This window comes from Taudactylus pleione, unplaced genomic scaffold (assembly GCF_031769625.1).
Source record: "Taudactylus pleione unplaced genomic scaffold, aTauple2 ptg000397bl, whole genome shotgun sequence".
NCBI classification, from domain to species: domain Eukaryota; kingdom Metazoa; phylum Chordata; class Amphibia; order Anura; family Myobatrachidae; genus Taudactylus; species Taudactylus pleione.
Genome location: NW_028284799.1, coordinates 8,019,110 through 8,037,351, shown reverse-complemented (window position 1 = coordinate 8,037,351; position 18,242 = coordinate 8,019,110). Strand labels below are relative to the sequence as shown.

General features: G+C 42.0%; 1 protein-coding gene across 2 annotated transcripts in view; it reads right to left on the bottom strand.

Annotated features, from left to right (window-relative positions):
* The window catches only part of LOC148506759 (N-acyl-aromatic-L-amino acid amidohydrolase (carboxylate-forming)-like), a 64,979-nt gene that overhangs the window by 12,477 nt on the left and 34,260 nt on the right, over nt 1-18,242 (bottom strand). For both annotated transcript variants that reach the window (XM_088446327.1, XM_088446328.1), the window contains exons 3-5: nt 17,414-17,594; nt 7,517-7,616; nt 2,950-3,057 (exon numbers count right to left, since the gene is read on the bottom strand). In XM_088446327.1, the coding sequence (XP_088302453.1) occupies nt 2,950-3,057; nt 7,517-7,616; nt 17,414-17,594 (389 nt within the window). The remainder of the gene's footprint in view (nt 1-2,949; nt 3,058-7,516; nt 7,617-17,413; nt 17,595-18,242) is intronic.

The following is an 18,242-nucleotide window of genomic DNA, read 5'->3' as shown; positions in this document are numbered from 1 at the left end:
TATCTAACCATTGGCGTCCCAGGCAATCTCCTACTGTATGTTTGCCAGTCATCATGGACTCAAAAACCTGCAAATGAATGTCTACAGCATATCTGTAGTAACCTCAATAAAGGCGTGTTTTCCCTGTGTCTGGGTCTCTAACTATATGTATTCATGATGACAGAAGGATATATAACCCAAAAGTCACCACACATATGGGGTTCTACATAGAAAGAGGGCACTGACCAGGGTTTTCACAATAAAGGTGTAATTTATTAACAACTATGTCATCATGCACCTGCTAGTTAGGTACCTGATGTCTCCTTGCTTACGGCATGCTAAGAAGCGCTATACACTGAGGGGGAGATGTACTAAGCCCTGGAAAGTGATAAATTGGAAAGTGATAAACTACTAGCCATTCAACTCCTATCATGTTACAGTCTGTGTTTGAAAAATGACATTTAGGAGCTGATTGGTTGGTAGTTTATCACTCTCCACTTTATCACTTACCAGAGCTTAGTACATCTGCCCCAGAGTACTGTAACTATGATCCACAGTTTCATCTAGTAATCCTAGAACAGGAACCCTAACCCACATTCAACACTGTCCAAAGTATAAGAAACCTCTTACAAGGCAACTGCCCTCTTTTATTACTCCTCTGGTACCCATAGTGTAGTGCTGTCTCCAAGTATTACAGACTTTCTCTGGATTGGGACTTACAGAGGATGTCACTGGCTCATCCCCCCTCAATGAGGGGGAGGGCAGAGCCGTAACTAGACTTTTTGGTGCCCTGTGCCAGAAAGAGCAGTTGCGCCCCCTATTTTTCAAATAGGGACAAAACACAGTCAAAAAAGGGGCATGGCCTCATGGGGAATGGCCAGGGAAGAGATAGGGGAGGCCAGGAGATGCTGGGGATAAAATAAGAGAATGCTACAAGTGAGAATGATTATAAACAGATAATTGACAGGCCCAAACAGCACCCCCTGTCCTGCAATGCCCTGTGCCATGGCACAGGTCGCACCACCCTAGTTACGGCCCTGAGGGAGGGGATGTAGTAGGCATCCCGGCGTGCGGGATGCCGCCGGTCTAAATACCGGCGCCGAAATCCAGACAGGTCAGGATCCTGGCACCAGTATCCCAACCATTGGCATCTCGAAGGTAAGTATCGGGATGTTAGGGGGAGGTTAGCATTATGGTGCGGGTTTAGGATTAGGCACTAGGGAGTAAGGGTTAGCCACCGGGGATCGAGGGTTAGGATTAGGGTGCGGGGAGAGGAAGGTTAGGTTTAGGCACTAGGGGGGGAGGTTAGGCTTAGGCATCGGGAAGGGTACCAGGAACATAAAGTTACTAGGGGGGAGGTTAGGTTTAGGCTGCGGGGAGGGGGAGGTTAGGCTTAGGCACTAGAAGGGGGAGGTTAAGGTTAGGCACCAGGGCGGGAGAGTTAGGGTTAGGGTAGGGGATGGAAAAATACTTACCATTTGTTGCTATGGGTGTCGGGATTCTGGCTGTCAGGATGCCTCTGTCGGTAATCTGACCAGCGGCATACCGACAGCCGAGATTTCATACCCAACCCGAGGGGGAGATGTATCAAACCAACGAGAGATAAAATGGAGAAGTTGACCATAGCAACCTATCAGCTTTTAACTGTTGTTTCAAAGGCTGCACTAGATGAATGACAGTAAGAAGCTGATGGGTTGCTATGGGCAACGTTTGCACTTTATCTCTCTCAAAGATTTGATACATTTCCCCTATAGAAATCAGACTGTGGGAAGACTGTTTGGCTGAGATGTAAAACAATGGGATGCCACTTGTCCATGCAATAAAGCAAGATTACTCCTGTATCTAGAGCCATCTGATTTAATGCTTTGTAGGATTTTGGGTAAAGTCATATATCCAGCTGATCAACATTTTGGGCCAAATGTAATAGGGTGAGAGTTTAGAAAATGTGAGTGTTTAGCAGTAACCTCTCACACTTTTTAAACTCGGCCAATGTAATTAAATCTTGAGAACATGCAAATTCGCATGTTTTTAGACTAAAAAAACTCTCATGATTTAAACTCTTATCCAGATATTTTCCCAGTTTGAAGATAAAACTAAACCAATGTGAGCGTTTACTGCTAAACATTTTCTGAACTTCCAGCCTATTATATTTGGCCCTTTGTGTGAAAATTATTACAGTCTCTGTGCTGACAGTAGTCTGTGGACCCCAATGAACCAAAGTGATATTGTAATAGCTATTTAGAAAGCAACTACAGGGGTGTCTATATAACACCTCCAGACATTTCATAAAAGTTGCTCTAATATAACATTAAAACATCCTTTAACATTACCAGTGGAATTGAATACTTTTTATACTGGCGAGACAGTATGCCAAGTGTAACTTTATGTTCCTGGTACCCTGCTCTCGATAAAAGAAGTTTTACTACATTAAGGGGTCTATTCACTAAGCGGTGTTAGGAGACAGAGTGAAAACTGATAAGGTGCCAGCCAATCAGCTCCCAACTGTCATTTTTGAAACACAGCCTGTGTGATGGCAGTTAGGAGCTGATTGGCTAGTGGGAGGGGGGAGCAGGGAGATGGCTGCTGGTGCTAAAACTGTCTATTCACACATAGTGAATACATAAACATAAACATTGTGATAATCAATGTGGCCACAAAAAAAACCTGTAATGGGGAGGCGTTGGGACCAGAAAGGGGAGGTGCCAATACAGGAAAGAGGAGGAGTCATAATTATTCATTAAATCACCCCCCCCCCCTAAAAGAACAGTCTAGATCCGCCCCTGTCCCTACAGGTGTCAGATTATACTGGGGGGCTATTGTCTGCCACTGCACTGCACATATACAAAAAGGTGTTGTAGTAGATTGGTTGCTATGGGCAACATCACTTCTTAGTAAATTTACCCCTAAGAGTGAAGAAAGTAATCTTATAGACCAAAGATGCTATTATACATCCATTATACAGTTTCTTACCCTGGTTAAAAAGATCAATGAAGTCCAAGCCGCAGTTCACAAGCTCTCTCATCCTGGATAACACATCTGCTCTGATCACTCCTTGAGGCTGAGGCCCAAGTTCAAGAGCTTGAAAAACAAATCACATTAAAATATCTAAATAATGTAATGCTTGGTAGCTACCATATAGCGATAAAGAGGGTTGCAGAAGAGGGTGATGAGATAAATACAAATTGAGAGGGGATAGTTTAAAAATCATACAGGTAGATTAACTGAATTTTGAACCAAAAAATAACCCCAGTGTGTGGGTGCGTGTGATAATAGATTATAAGATCCAGTGCTTCAGGGATTTATGTGAATGGCTAAATATTCTCTGTAAAGTGCTGCGTAATATGTGTGGGTTATATAACTAACTGTTAATAAATAAATTGTCCAAAACTAGGAAACACCTTCATAATTTTTTGGAATAAATATAATCAAATGAAAATATAAGTCACAGGGAATGAAAATATATGAAGTTATATGAATTGTACAACACATTGGACATTTGAACATCATTGAGAAATAAAGAGATTTTTTGGGGGTGGGCAAAAACATTCTTTAATATAGCGCATACTTGCCTACCTTTGAAAACTAGTTTCAAGGAGATTATAGTTCGTAGTAGAATGCGTGGCACGCCGTTGAGGGGTTGTGTAATGCTTCAGCCAAAGGGAGTGTATAGCTCCACAGAAGGGCGTGTATATGCTAAATGCTTATTGCTAGATATTTCTATATAACATTAGTAACAATATATTTTGGGAAACTTTGCAAGTATTGATACTAACATTCCTGCGTGCAATAATCAATTTCTTGTTTGCTACTATTTGTTGTGATATTTTTTTTTCTACTCACTCAGCATAATATACATGATAAATGTGACGCCTATGCAATAAATTATAACTAGGCCCACTACTCACTAACTCACACTAGCAGCAGCAGCAACAGAGGCTGTAACTCACCGCAGCATACACACAGACATAAGCAGACACTGTAATCATCCTGCTAAAGGCACCACCAAGGGGCTTATGAACAAGGACAGCAGAGGCTTTTAAGCAACAACAGCGGTCACAGTGACAGCAGAAAATCACTGTCTTTGCTCAGCAACTCCTTAGTGGTCCCATGGCAGGTTGAGTTTGCCTTCAGTGAAGAAAACAGGCTTTATGATTATGGCTGTGGGGGTGTATACAGTGATCTAAGAGTCTCCTGTAGGATGTGGGAGGGTAAGCAACTATGATTTAGAGACAGTTGGAAACTAATTGTTTATAGGACTTCACAATAGATTTATATGCTGCTCTTGAACTATTGAAAAACAACTTTATAACTTATTGTTGCAAAAAATAATATTACTATCAACTTTACCTTTAAAACATTAAAACCTGGGACTGTCTTGGGAAATGGAGATATTTGAAATTGTTTCAAAATAGTTTAAATTTCTAAAATTAATTAAAAATGTTCAAATTTTGGATAGACTAAAACATTGAGCTAAATATGGGCACAGAGAGACCATGTTTGAATTTGTTGATCTTAAATGTTTCTGTTGTATAGTTCTCACTCTCTATGGTGAATTTGAATTCAAATTAATGGGCATATGTATCAAAGCTTGATGTGAGAACAAATTGTGAGATATATACATCACCAACCAATCAGCTTGTAACATTTTGCAGGTTGTGTTTAAGAAATTAAAGCTTGGAGCTGATTGGTTGGTGATATATATTTCACAATTTTATCTCACATCAAGCTTTGATACATATGCCCCTAAATTTATTATAAATTGTAGTAATATCAACTTCAACAGGTAGAAAAAGCAACATTTTAGAGTGAAATTTGTTTGAACAGCTTAACAGTTATAAAATAAACACAATCATGTTCAAACCATAAACAACAGTTGAGATTAGTTCAGTTCAACAAATCTGGCTGATCTGATCTAATTTAATACTGGCAGGAAAAGTTTGTACATCTATAGTTGCCAACTATGTTTGAAATTGATTTTAAGGAGATGTGAGAGCTCAAGCATGAAAATTTATTTTTTATTTTCTCAGTGGAAAAAAAAATCTTATTTTTCAACAACAGAACATTAGCATGTCCTTCGCCCTCCAGATTATTATTATGGCTATCTACTCTTGTGAATCAAGGTCAGATACAGGTGTTACATTTTATTAACTTACATTCAGGAAATATACTGGTTAGATCAACAATAAAGATTTTATGAAGCAATGCCTATGAAAGAGGATGCCACTAGTAGAAGGCTTCCTGTCTGTTTTTACAGTTCCTTTGTTCAGATAAATGAATCTGAAATTTTGAAATATTTGCTATTTTTAAGCAGATGCAAACTGCTGCGGTGGCCATCTTGCATCTATATGTTGCTCTCTGAAGGCCCAGGTTAGCTCTGAGGTAGAGGCGAGGGAGACTTACTCGCCTCTGCAGCTCCCTGGCATTATCTATTGCAGTTCAGACAGGTGTTTGTATCCCCAGGGCAGGATGTTGAGACCTAGCAAACCTTGCTAGGTGATGGTCTTGTCTGCCTGTAACTAGCTGCTGAACCTTGCTCCTCTGATGTCTTTCTTTGTACAGAATTTGGAGTAGTGTTTCCCAGATATTCTTTCTGGGTGCTCCTAATACTGAATACCTGCATTGTGAGCTAGACCCTTGCTAAGTTCTAGACCATACTTCTGTCTGATCAATGGTTATTACTTATCCCAGAGTGTACCAGACCTCTGCTACAGCTACCAACAACACTCCTTCTAAACCCTTTTGTTACTGCATTATAAGCTTGTGTATAATACTTCTAGAACTGTGCCTGACCATACTATGCTACTGCCATTATTTGGAACTGACTAAACTACCTGCCTGTGCTACCTGCACACTCATGAAACTCTTCATCTCTACTGTCCTCCTCTTAAACAACTGGATAGTCCATCTTCCCTAATGTTGTGACAGACAATATGATAATTTTCTCACCAATATATACTTTCATAAGGGCCAACATTTTACAATTATTGAGGGTGCTCATATTAAATTCCTCATGACTCCAAAATGCTATATAAATACATGACTTTGGGTAGCACAAATATTGGGGATGCTTAAGCACCCTCGCTCCTTTGCATCCTATGGGGTCGATTCAAATAAACACGAGGGGGTTGAGTTGCCTATGCAACGGCATGGAAATGCTGTAATCGGGACTTTATCTCACACCTCTAGCAGCCCAGTCTTGCCCTGGACTAGTGGATTTTTACACACAGCCCTGTTGGGCTGAGAACAAAAATCAAGGAGTCCAGAGCTATCGTATCTCAGAGCCAGCCCTAGCCAAATTAGTGCCCTAGGCAAGATTTTGGGTGGTGCCCCCCTCCCCGTGGTATCCTGAAAAGGGATGTGGCCTCACGGAAGGGGCCCTCACCCAGCACAGCACCCCTTTATCCCAGCACAGCACGGTATCAGTACCCACCCTCACCCACCACCCCTATCCCAGCAGAGCACCCCTCTCCCATCAGTGAGCACAACAGCACCCTGGCCCTCTCCCAGGTCCAAACTTACTTTCCTTGAGTGCAGCCTGCAGAGCTGTCCGACTCAAGGTACAGCAAGCCGCGGGCGGCGAACCCAGTTTTCCCGTCTCAGGCTGGCAGGCCACAACTGTGTGTGATGTTTGCTGGAGGCGCAGCCCAGAGCCATAAGGTGTTACTCACTACTCTGAGCTCCACAAAGGCCCATGGTGCAGCAGCCCTCCCATGAATTAGCCTCTGCTCATGCGCAGAAGCTCATTCTAATTGTGTGACGCCTCAGAGCCTGCCCGGGGCTAACCATTAGCCACCGTCCAGGTGCTACGCCCCCTCAAACTGCCACCGGCTGTGCTGCTGCCCGCTCACTGTTTGTTGCTGCCAGGTCCGATCGGAGCAGCAGCAGTAGCAGCTGTCAGAGTCTCTGCCCAGCCAGCAGCAGGTACCCCAGCCGTGACTGCACCAAACCTCCACCGGCCCTAGGCAGGCTTGGATGCCCCTAGGCATTTGCTTAGTTTGTCTATGCCTAGGGCCGGCTTTGCCATAGGTGCAGCAAATAGTTGCACTTACCTGCACGGACTTGCGAGGAATTTCATTGGGGCTAAAAGATTGTAGTTAAGGAATTTTCTTTTTTGTACAAGTAAATTTGCTGTGTATAGTAATGGAGCATACACACAGTCAGATTTGTCAGATTTGTCAGATGAACGATTGAACGATTGAACGATTTGAACGATTTTACCAAAGTTCTGAATGATTTGAACGATTGAACAATTTTTGACTGCATTAAAATGAATGGAATCGTTCAAGTCTGACTGCAAACACTTCAGATGTCAGATATCGTTATCTGACCATCGGGAACGCGCATCGTTCATCGTCCATCGTTAAGGTATGTCAGATATGTCAGATTTTCCTTCAGATATGAACGACTGAACGATTTTTAAATCATTATCGTTCATATCTGAAGGAAAAATCTGACCGTGTGTATGCACCATAACATTTGACATTTTATGTAAGAGAGACATAGGTATGTTTAATAAATGCAATGGAAAATGACTTACTCAGTGCATGTTTTCCTATATTCTGCAGGTATACATTATCCTTCTCTGGTTTGTCGATGAGGTAGTTGTAGCATGGCATTGATTGATCCCCAATGCTGCTCTAAAATAGAATCACATATGTTATTTTAAATACAAGCTGTAAAAGTGAATTTATGTGACTCAACAGCATGGACTTGTTTATTATTCCTTGGAAGAACCACTCTACTCTGGTTACAATAGACTGTTTTCAAAGCAGGAAGCACCTCAGGAAATTATTGGTTGCATTTGTCTTATCTTAAATTCTGTAAGGATTTCAGTTACTTACATATGTGTATAGTTATTAGGGGTGTGCACCGGCTACTTTTCGTGTTTTGTGTTTTGGATCTGGATCTTTCTTCGTGTTTTGGATCTGGATTGGTTTTGCCAAAAACCACCCTTCCGTGTTTTGGGTTCTGGGTTTCGTGTTTTGGATCTGTATTTTTATTTTTTTTAAAAAAGCATAAAAACAGCTAAAATCACAGAATTTGTGGGTTTTTCTGCTCCTATGCTATTATTAACCTCAATAGCCTTAATTTCCACTCATTTCCAGTCTATTCTGAACACCTCACACCTCACAATAGTGTTTTTATGTCCAAAAGGTTGCACCGAGGTAGCTGGATGACTATGCTAAGCGACACGAGTGGGCGGCACAAACACGTGGCCCATCTAGGAGTGACACTGCAGTGGCAGACAGGATGGCAACCACACTTGGATTCTCCTTGGGGATTTGTGATATCTTCTTAGAACGCACAGTTCTTCGCTGTGCTTTTGCCAGCTTAACTCGTTTGATTTCTGCAGCGGGAGGAGGGCTTCCATCGTCATGTGAAGCTGAACCACTAGTCATGAACATAGGGAAAGACCTTAGCCGTTCCTTGCCACTCCGTGTCGTAAATGGCATATTGGCAAGTTTACGTTTCTCCTCAGATGATTTAAATGTTTTTTTAATGTCATTTTCCTGAACTTTGTCATTTGGGATTGTATATGCCCTTTACTATGACATTGGGCATCGGCCTTGGCAGACGACGTTGATGGTATGTTATCGTCTATGTCATCACTAGTGGCAGCAGCTTCAGCACTAGGAGAAAGTGGTTCTTGATCTTTCCCTATTTTATTTTTATCGGAGAGAGTTTGGTCCTCCATTTATGTTATATTGATATATACGTGCGGCTAAGGCGCACACAAACACAGAAAATAATTTTTTATTTTTGTTGGAGACTAGTGCACTTTGTGGGTTACACCACCCTTTAAGAAATGAGCCAGCCGGCTCTTTACTTATGGGACACAGGCGCACGCTTGGCGCTGCTTTGTTGATGCACATGCAGCCACAGTGCACACAATTCACAAACACAGAAAAAAAGAAGAATTTTTTATTTTTTGTGGAGTGCACTTTGAGGGTTACACCACCCTTTAACAGACAGATGCACGCTTGCCGCTGCTGCTTTGAGGATGCAGGTGCGGCTACTGCGCATACATTTCACACACAAACACAGAAAAAAAGAAGATTATTTTATTTTGGTTGGAGCGCACTTTGGGTGTTATACCACCCTTTAACAGACAGACGCACGCTTGTCGCTGCTTTGAGGATGCAGGTGCGGCTACAGCCCACACAATTCACAAAGACAGAAAAAAAATATATATATTTTTTGTGGAGCGCACTTTGGGGGTTATACCACCCTTTAACAGACAGACGCACGCTTGTCGCTGCTACTTTGAGGATGCAGGTGCGGCTACAGCCCACACAATTCACAAAGACAAAAAAAAGAACTTTTTATTTTTTTTGGAGTGCACTTTGGGGGTTACAGCACCCTTTAACGGACAAGCCAGCCGGCCCTTTACTTATGACACAGGCGCACGCTTGGCGCTGCTCCTTTGTTGATGCACGTGCAGCCACAGTGCACACAATTCACAAACACAGAAAATAATTCCTCCACCATTCTGTCAGTGGTGACAGTATCATATGCAGTGACAGTAGACATGTCAGAAATTTACATTGTTGGCACGTCCTTCAGTCCGGACCAGATGTCCAAACCGGCCCTTGACTTATGACACAGGCGCACGCTTGGCGCTGCTGCTGTGTTGATGCTCGTGCGGCTACTGCACATATTTTTCGCACACAAACACAGAAAAAAAAGAATTGTTTATTTTTTGAGGAGTGCACTTTAGGGGTTACACCACCCTTTAACAGACTTATGGGACACAGGCGCACGCTTGGCGCTGCTCCTTTGTTGATGCACGTGCAGCCACAGTGCACACAATTCACAAACACAGAAAATATTTTTTTATTTTGTTTGGAGTGCACTTTGGGGGTTACACCACCCTTTAACAGATGAGCCAGCCGGCCCTTTACTTATGACACAGGCGCACGCTTGGCGCTACTTTGTTGATGCACGTGCGGCCACAGTGCACACAATTCACAAACACAGAAAATAATTTTTTATTTTGTTTGGAGTTCACTTTGGGAGTTACAGCACCCTTTAACGGACAAGCCAGCCGGCCCTTTACTTATGGGACACAGGCGCACGCTTGGCGTTACTTTGTTGATGCACGTGCGGCTACTGCGCACACAATTCACAAACACAGAAAAAAATATATATTTATTTTTCGGAGTGCACTTTGGGGGAGCACCCCTGATGCACAGATCACCCCCTGGACAACACTACAGCACCCCTCTAGGACTACAGCCTTTATGAGACACTGCACAACACAGTCCAGCCAGCCCCTATGGACAACTGACTGCACAACACAGCCCAGCCAGCCCCTATGACAGCAGCACAACACAGCCCAGCCAGCCCCTATGGACAAGAGCAGCACAACACAGCCCAGCCAGCCCTAGCTCCTACCCTCCCTCTTCACTGTCCACAGCCGGAATGAGAAATGGCGCTGAAGCGGATACCTTTTATAGTATCCAAAACCCGCGAGATCCGGAAGGCGGGATGATGACGTTTTTGCCTCGATTTCAGATCCGTCAGGCGGTAAAAGTCGAGCCTGACTCGGATACAACTCGGATCGGGGGAGCTCAGGGGGGTTCGGATTTCAGAAATTAATATTAATTCTACAAGATGATTTTAATATTTCAGCATTTTCTTTAATGCTGAAGTGACTCTGAGTTTACAAGAGATCCATCTATTATTATATTCTTAAATAAAGGACCACGAATCCCCAAATAAAAGTGGGTTTATGTATATACTGTATCTTGTAAATTTGCTATAAAACTCAGTTTAAACTATCCTTCTTTGTCAGTCATATCAGACTCGGAGGCTCTATAAAAATCTTTCACTAGACTCAAAATACTACTTGCCAACGCTCCCTGACTGTCAGGGAGACTCCCTGAAATAGTAGCAATCTCCCTCACTCCATGATGAGTCCAGCAATCTCCCTGATTGTACCTTACCCCCATTATGTAGCCGTTATATAAAAAAAAACAGAGATATGTACATTCAAGTGGGATCATTAGTATCATTTCCCTGCATTGGTTATAAGGCACAGTGATTCCTATGGCTACATGCATCTTCTGAAAAGTATCAGTGCGTTTTCATCAACAAGTAGATCTTACTTACTGCTTTGGGGCTCATTTACATTTGGATGTAAGACAATTTTATGGTACGCTTCTCAGATGTAACGTCCACTTTACCGCCGCACTCATAGGTGCTGCTTTCACTATTTCCCTGAAATGCTTATATAGACACACACACACACAGAGCCGTAACTAGGCTTTTTGGTGCCCTGTGCCAGAAAGAGCTAGTTCAGCCTATTGCTATCTATTGGGAAATAGGGGGAACCCCACAACGTTATTTCCTATTTTCCAATACCAGACCAGACTCGGATTTCCAGGGCTGGTTATGGATGTTTTTTTGGGGTGCCCATGCTTTTTTTTTTTTTTAATAAACCATTTATTTTATTTTAACACATAAAGCCTGCACGGATCACACTGATCTGTGCAGTGCTTTCAGCCCGTCCACAAAAGTGGAGCTGCTTCATGGAAAGATAGGAAGTAGAAGGATTAAGATAGGAAGGGATTTATATGCAATCCAAAACCTGCGAAATCCGACATTTCCGAGTAATTTTTTTTTTGCCTTGTTTTAAAAGCCGAATTTGCTGGGAGGAAACAAAACATCTTTGAACTGCAAATGGCAAGCACCCGCCGTGGGAGCACCCAGGTGGAATGGAAGCCCATCATGCCACTGGTTTGTTGGCAGGCTTAGAGTTCCGACAACAGGAAGTACTGGGTTGTCGACCTCTGGTCCTTACCCCTCTAACAGCAAAAGAGCTCCTCTGGCTTTACCTTGAAATCTGGTGGGAGGGCGAAAAGTTACAAAAGGAAGGACTGGAAAGGGGTTGGCTTGAAGCAGCTGCAGTTGAGGGTAAGAGCGGTACTCTTGCCACTCGTGGCCAGAGAAATCCATTTTTCCAGCTCTGGACCAAATAAGATATCCCCAGTCAATGGGAGGGCTTCCACCACACATTTAGATTCTGTATCAGCTTTTAAAGCCCCGAAACAATAGGGCACGATGGGCTGCAACTGCTGAAGCCAAGATCTTGGAACCTACCTGGCCAATGTCTCTGGAGGCATCTCCCAGATAAATAGCCTCCCAGATATACTCAGCTAGGGGAATCAGGTCAGCTCATGGTGTAATAGACCGCAGACACTGTTCCGCCCATTTTTCATTGTTTATCCAAGAGCCAACTATGGTCAGCCTGAGTAAAACTTCCAAAGCCGTGAATATGGATTTGAGGGTAGTTTCCAACTTCTGCTCCAAACCCTCTTCTAAAGTTGTGGCCAATGGGACAGGCAGCGTCTTATTCTTTGAGAGACAAGAGACCGATGGATCCACTGGCAGAAGAGTCTCCCATTTGACTCGTTAGCTGCAGGAAACGGATAAAGAGAAAGAAAACGCTTGGACATATGGAACTTTTTGTCCGAATGTTTCCAAGCCGCAGACAGCTGCTTATCCAATTGGAGAGAGGTGGAGAAAGTAACACCTAGTCTCTGTTTATTACTAAATAACAAGGTATCCTGTAACTCCGCAGGCTCCGAATACGAAAACTTAAGGACCTGATGGAGTGACAGGATGAAGGTTTCAATTCCTTGTGTGCCCGAATCCGGCTCCTGTGAGAAGTCGTCTACCTCAGAGTCCTCCAATAACTCACCCTCTTCCTCGTGGAAGGAGCATTCATCTTCCGGCTGAAATACTACCAGCGGGAGTTTCTTTTTATATGAGCGCCCCGTGGAGCTCTCTGAATTCCTGGAGGAAGCCCCCATGATCTGAACAAAATCCTTCACCAAGCGGTCTAATCCCTGTGCCCAGGCTGGTTCAGCCGCTAGAAAAGAAGGCAAGATATCAGAACTGAATCCTTGCACCCTTGCGGATGACCGTTCCAGACGAAAAGCAGTCAAATTAGAAGTTAATTCAGACTTTACACCTGCAAAACTTGCTACCTAGTGTGGAGTAGCTGTCTGGTCAGGTAGAGCCGCAACAGGGGCTATGCTCTCAGACTCACAGGAATCACACAGTGCCGCGCCATCTATGTGGCCCTTTGAAAATTCATTTATGCACCTAGTACAAGCAAACACCTTCTAGGAAAAATTCTGAGGTAGATCCCTTGCTTGTCATTGTGTCAGGTGAAACAATCAATCAGTGACCTGCTTAGAGAGACAGATCACACACAGATGGACTGGTTAGCACACACAGACACACTGAGAAGCTGCAGCTATCACACAAGGAATGCTTGTGTAGGATGACTAGAGATAGCACAAGGGCAGAATATATATATATCACAGAAAATTATAGAAGAGAAGGTGAATAGGAATGATGTAATACAAGATGCCTCTAAATCCCCACCAGACCCCCACAGAGCCACTCACTGCCTTTGTATGCTGAGCTTGTGTAAACACAGAAGGTAGGTCTGTAACTGCCGGTGATTAGCTGAATGCTTGGTCATTCAGCTGGAACTGAGTGGTGCGTTGTGCAGAGGAGAAGATGACATTGCTCTACATAAGAGAAGCGCACCAACTTACAAAGGGGGACTGTCCTCCCGGAGTTAGGGACACTGGCCTTGTGTTTAAGAAGGATCCGTCCAGCGGCAGCCAGTAAGCGGCGGTGCGGGATTGGATGCAACACTGCTAAACCCCTTCCTCCAGCCCGGGAACCCCGCCTACTGTCCCTGGGGCAGGTCAGCTTTGTTCCACCCATCCTCTGTGTCCACTCTCCTCCTCCTGTTGCTGTGTTTCGCCCCCCAGCATCCTCCCCCCCCGTTACACAAATCCTCCCACTTGTCTCCTCCACCGGGAGCAGTGCCGTGGACCTGGACAGAAGCATGTAAGTCGGAGCAAAAGGCAGTGTGGGCTGCACACATGGCTGACACAGGGCTGCGGTGCCCCAGAGTTCTGCAGTGCAGATACATCAGGGAGGGATCTGAATAGATCCCTCTGCTGGCTGCAGTGGCTCCGTGCAAATCTTTACATGCACAGTCACAGGATAGCGTACAGTAACACCACCAAGTTCTGAAAAATATGCTTTTTAAAGAATGGCCCTGACACTTTATTTATACAAAAGTATGTGACAATGTTAATTTTCTCCTGCTCTTGTATAAATTAAATGATGACTAATAGACACCATAATATGATAAGGAATGGCAAAACTCCAAATGCAGGTTGAGTCTCCAAGCATATCCAAAATGCTTGTGACCAGAGGTATTTTGGATATCAGAATATTCCGTATTTTGGAATAATTGCATACCATAATAAAATATTTTGGGAATGGGACCCAAATCTAAACACAGAATGCATTTATGTTCTATATACACCTTATACACAGCCTGAAGGTCATTTTATACAATATTTTCAATAATTCTGTGGCTCAAACAAAGTTTGTGTACATACATGAAATTCATTTATGTTTCATATACACCTTATACACACAGCCTGAGGTCATTTTATACAATATTTTTTAATAATGTTGTGCTTTAAACAAAGATTGTGCACATTGAACCATCAAAAAACAAAGGCCCTCATTCAGAGCCGTTCGCTATTTGCGGTCGTTCGTTCAAAAACAAGGGGTGGCTATTCAAATGATCCGTTCGCACATTGCAGTCTGTTCACACCTCTAAGTCTGAACGAGCAAGCAAAACATACACTAGTTTATTTGATAAAAACGCCCCCTGGCCGCTCGCACCATACGTCATGTCCGCTATTTATTGGATTAATCGAGTACATCGTACAGCGTATGAACTGCTCGCTATTCTTGTGGTTGGTTTTTTCAACCGCTATTTTGCGAGCAGTTCTGAGTTAAAAAAAAACAAGTGACGTGGTCAATGACGCTGCTGTATTAATTATGCACACCCTTAAAACGCCCGTTTTGACCTTTAAGCACGCCTGCGTTCTGATCTCCACTCCCCGTTTTCAAGCACCTTCCCCTGTTACCACCCACATACGCCTCATTCTGTCACTCAAAATAGCAGGCCCTCGCTATATAGCGAACAAACGATTTTCGGCCGCACTGACTGGTTCGCGCATGCGTACTAAAAACCGTACGCATGCGCAGATGTGTGAACATCGCTCGGAACGAGCGTACTGCCACTAGCGAGCGGCTCTGAATGAGGGCCAAAGTTTTTACTATTTCAGTCATGCTCAAAAAATTCCGTATTTCGGAATATTTGGATATGGAAGACTCAACCTGTAGTTCTTTTACTATTCAGGGGTGTTATAAATGTGATAAATTTAATGTATGGGGTCATATCATAAAAACCAAAAGAGAATTTTATAATAGAGACGCGTCTGAAAAATTCCCTATATGGAGTTACATTAATTGTAATACATGTTTGGTTATATATATGTTGAGGTGTCAGGGGCGTCTTAAGAGAGGAGGGAGCCCGTGTGCATGCGCAGAACACCGGAAAAATGGCTGCGGCACCCACGGACAGGTAAGTTTAAAATAAACACACTGCCCCCATTATAGATACGCCACTGTGAGGTATCCATGGTACCTACTATATAGGAAAAACTGAAGACGTTTAAACATTGACATACAAGAGCACCTTAATAGGGATCAAAAATAAATTAACAAACCATTCAGGACCTATACATTTTTTTTAAATTCCATAATGTTTTGCTTTTAACCTTTGAAGCTATATAACATGTTAGGATTGGTGAGCAAAGGGGTTGTATAGATAAGCTTTTATCAAAGAGAGAAATGATTTGGATTTTTAAATACTTTGGTTCCTTATGGTCTTAATGACTATTATGAAATTGCCTCTTTTTTATGATTATATTTATCTTACTTTACATAGCCCCCTTTTTAAATACCTGCATTTTCAGCATTTCTGTATAATATATTCTGTATGTAGTTTTTAATATAATTTTAGTAATTATTGCCATGTATTATGCACTAGTGTTTATAGCATTATAGTATTATTTTTTTCTTAAAAGAAAAGGTCATGCTGCTTTTGTAAAAGAAAATGTTATGTTGCTTTTAAAATAAAAAAAAATCTATGAAAATTTTGTTATTTTTTTTTTCAACACTAGAGGGTGCTGATTCCCCTATTAGTTTTTAGACTGCTGTTACATCTCGAGACAGGTTTGGATATGTATTGTTTTCCAGGATACATAGCATGATTACAATACAGGATATCCTGTTTCGGCCATCTTTGTTTGCACATGTGGAAATTGTTTGGTAATTATTGGTAATGCTATTTATATCAGGGCAAGTGCATGATCTTCATATGTCCCCGAGGAAGTCTGACTGTTCCCAGGATAAAACGCATTGGTTATATGGTGTATTTTGCTGATATCTTCGACTTATATTCAGATAAGCCAATATATACACATTGTATGTGCAATTCCATTGTTTGTTGTGGTAATTGCTTTTACCTAAATAGAATTACCTAAATGGAATTATTCTGTCTGGTTTTATGTTTGTATTCTTATGAGCCTTATTAAAGAAGATCTAAGGAGTCATTCTGAGATTTCAGATAAGCTTCATCGTTCTTTTATATTGGTACAGAGCCACTTTATTTGAAGTTCTTGCACCAAGGTGATTTTCATACATTATTGCACTAAGAGGGGTCTTTGTGATCTTTATTTTTCTTTCTCTGGATTTGGGGTTGTTCATACAAGATTGTATACTATGTGTATATTTATATCTATCTATATTTTTATATATATATATATATATATATATATATATATATATATTAACATTAACATATCCCTTCAAGGAACCATGGAACCTCACCTATTGCTGACTATTGCTGACAATTATATCAGCATGGCTACAGCTATCAGCCGCTGTGGTCAGATGCCCCTCCACATTATATATAACAATATAATTTTTGCAACAATCTCTTATCTTTTGGAATTGGATTTCCAATGAGGAACATTATACTTACCTCTACCACTTTATAATTCTCTATGGAGGAGGGTTTGTTCTCTTTATAGGGAAACCTTTACAGGTAGTTCAAAATCTATTTTTTATGTTCCTGTATTTAATATTATAATAGTTATGTGTCCTATTTTATTCAGTGGTAATTGAAGATCAGACCACTATTCTTTTTTATTGTCCAATATCAAAATGCTAGATGTTAAAGTATCTTTGAGGTTCTTCACTTTTCGTAAAAACTATATCAGGCTTAATTTGCAAAACAGAGATAACGCGTAATACAGCTTGCATTACCTATCTGTCTATGCTCCACATACAATTCTCCCTGCATTGCAAATTATGGCCATGTGAATGCCCACTACAATCCTCATAGGGATCAATGGTCCCGTTAAGGAGTTCCATCCTCATTTTCTTGTGTCTGCTCCACAGGAAATGATTCCCAACTTATAAATCCTCGTGTTGTTACAACAACATTTTCTTTTATCAATTGTACTACTGTGCTCACCTGTAAGTAGTTTGCTAAGTGCAGTGACAAGACATCATCCTTTGAGCAGCTCAGCAGTGTGACTCCCATGTTGGAAGTGGTATTGTGTAAGTCAAAAGTAAAATTAGAAGAGGATCCATATTTTTGATAAATTTCTCTTGCCCTTTTCACCTCATATGGATCACTCTCAGTCACTGGTGAGCTGAAATGGGAACGTGCATACAGTTTATATACTGTATATATAATGACATCATAATTACATACATGTGTTAATACTGTGGGAAAATAGGACACTTTTCAGCATCATCTTTGACTCTGCTCTGGTACAATAAGTTCACAAAAGTAAGGACACATTGTCCAACACTGGAAATGGCAGGTTTATTATTTGCGTCCAGACTGACTTTCTACTAACATTACTGGAGGATCCACCAGTGGGTCAACAAATAAACGTATCTAGCACACTTTTCACACCATCTAGCACACTTTTCACAAAGAAACAAGGGATAACTGTACTTAGATGTGGGTATAATTACCTAAAGATGGGCCTGATTATATAATAGGCCTGATTCTGAGTCACACATAATTCATCCATATCTGCAGCCACAGATATTACTTGGAAATAAACGTCAATATCTGCCTATATTCCAGTGTGGACACACCTATGCCACTGCACTCAACCCCCACCATCAATGTGCTTGTGAAAGTAGTCATTGTTATCACTGACAAAAAATAAACCCAGGCGCCAATGAGTTAACTGACTGTGCTCTCTTACAGCTGTGTGAGTTAGTCGGACTCACTAAAAAGAACTAGGGGGGGATCAAGCGTGGCATGCGTGCCCCAGGTGCAGTGT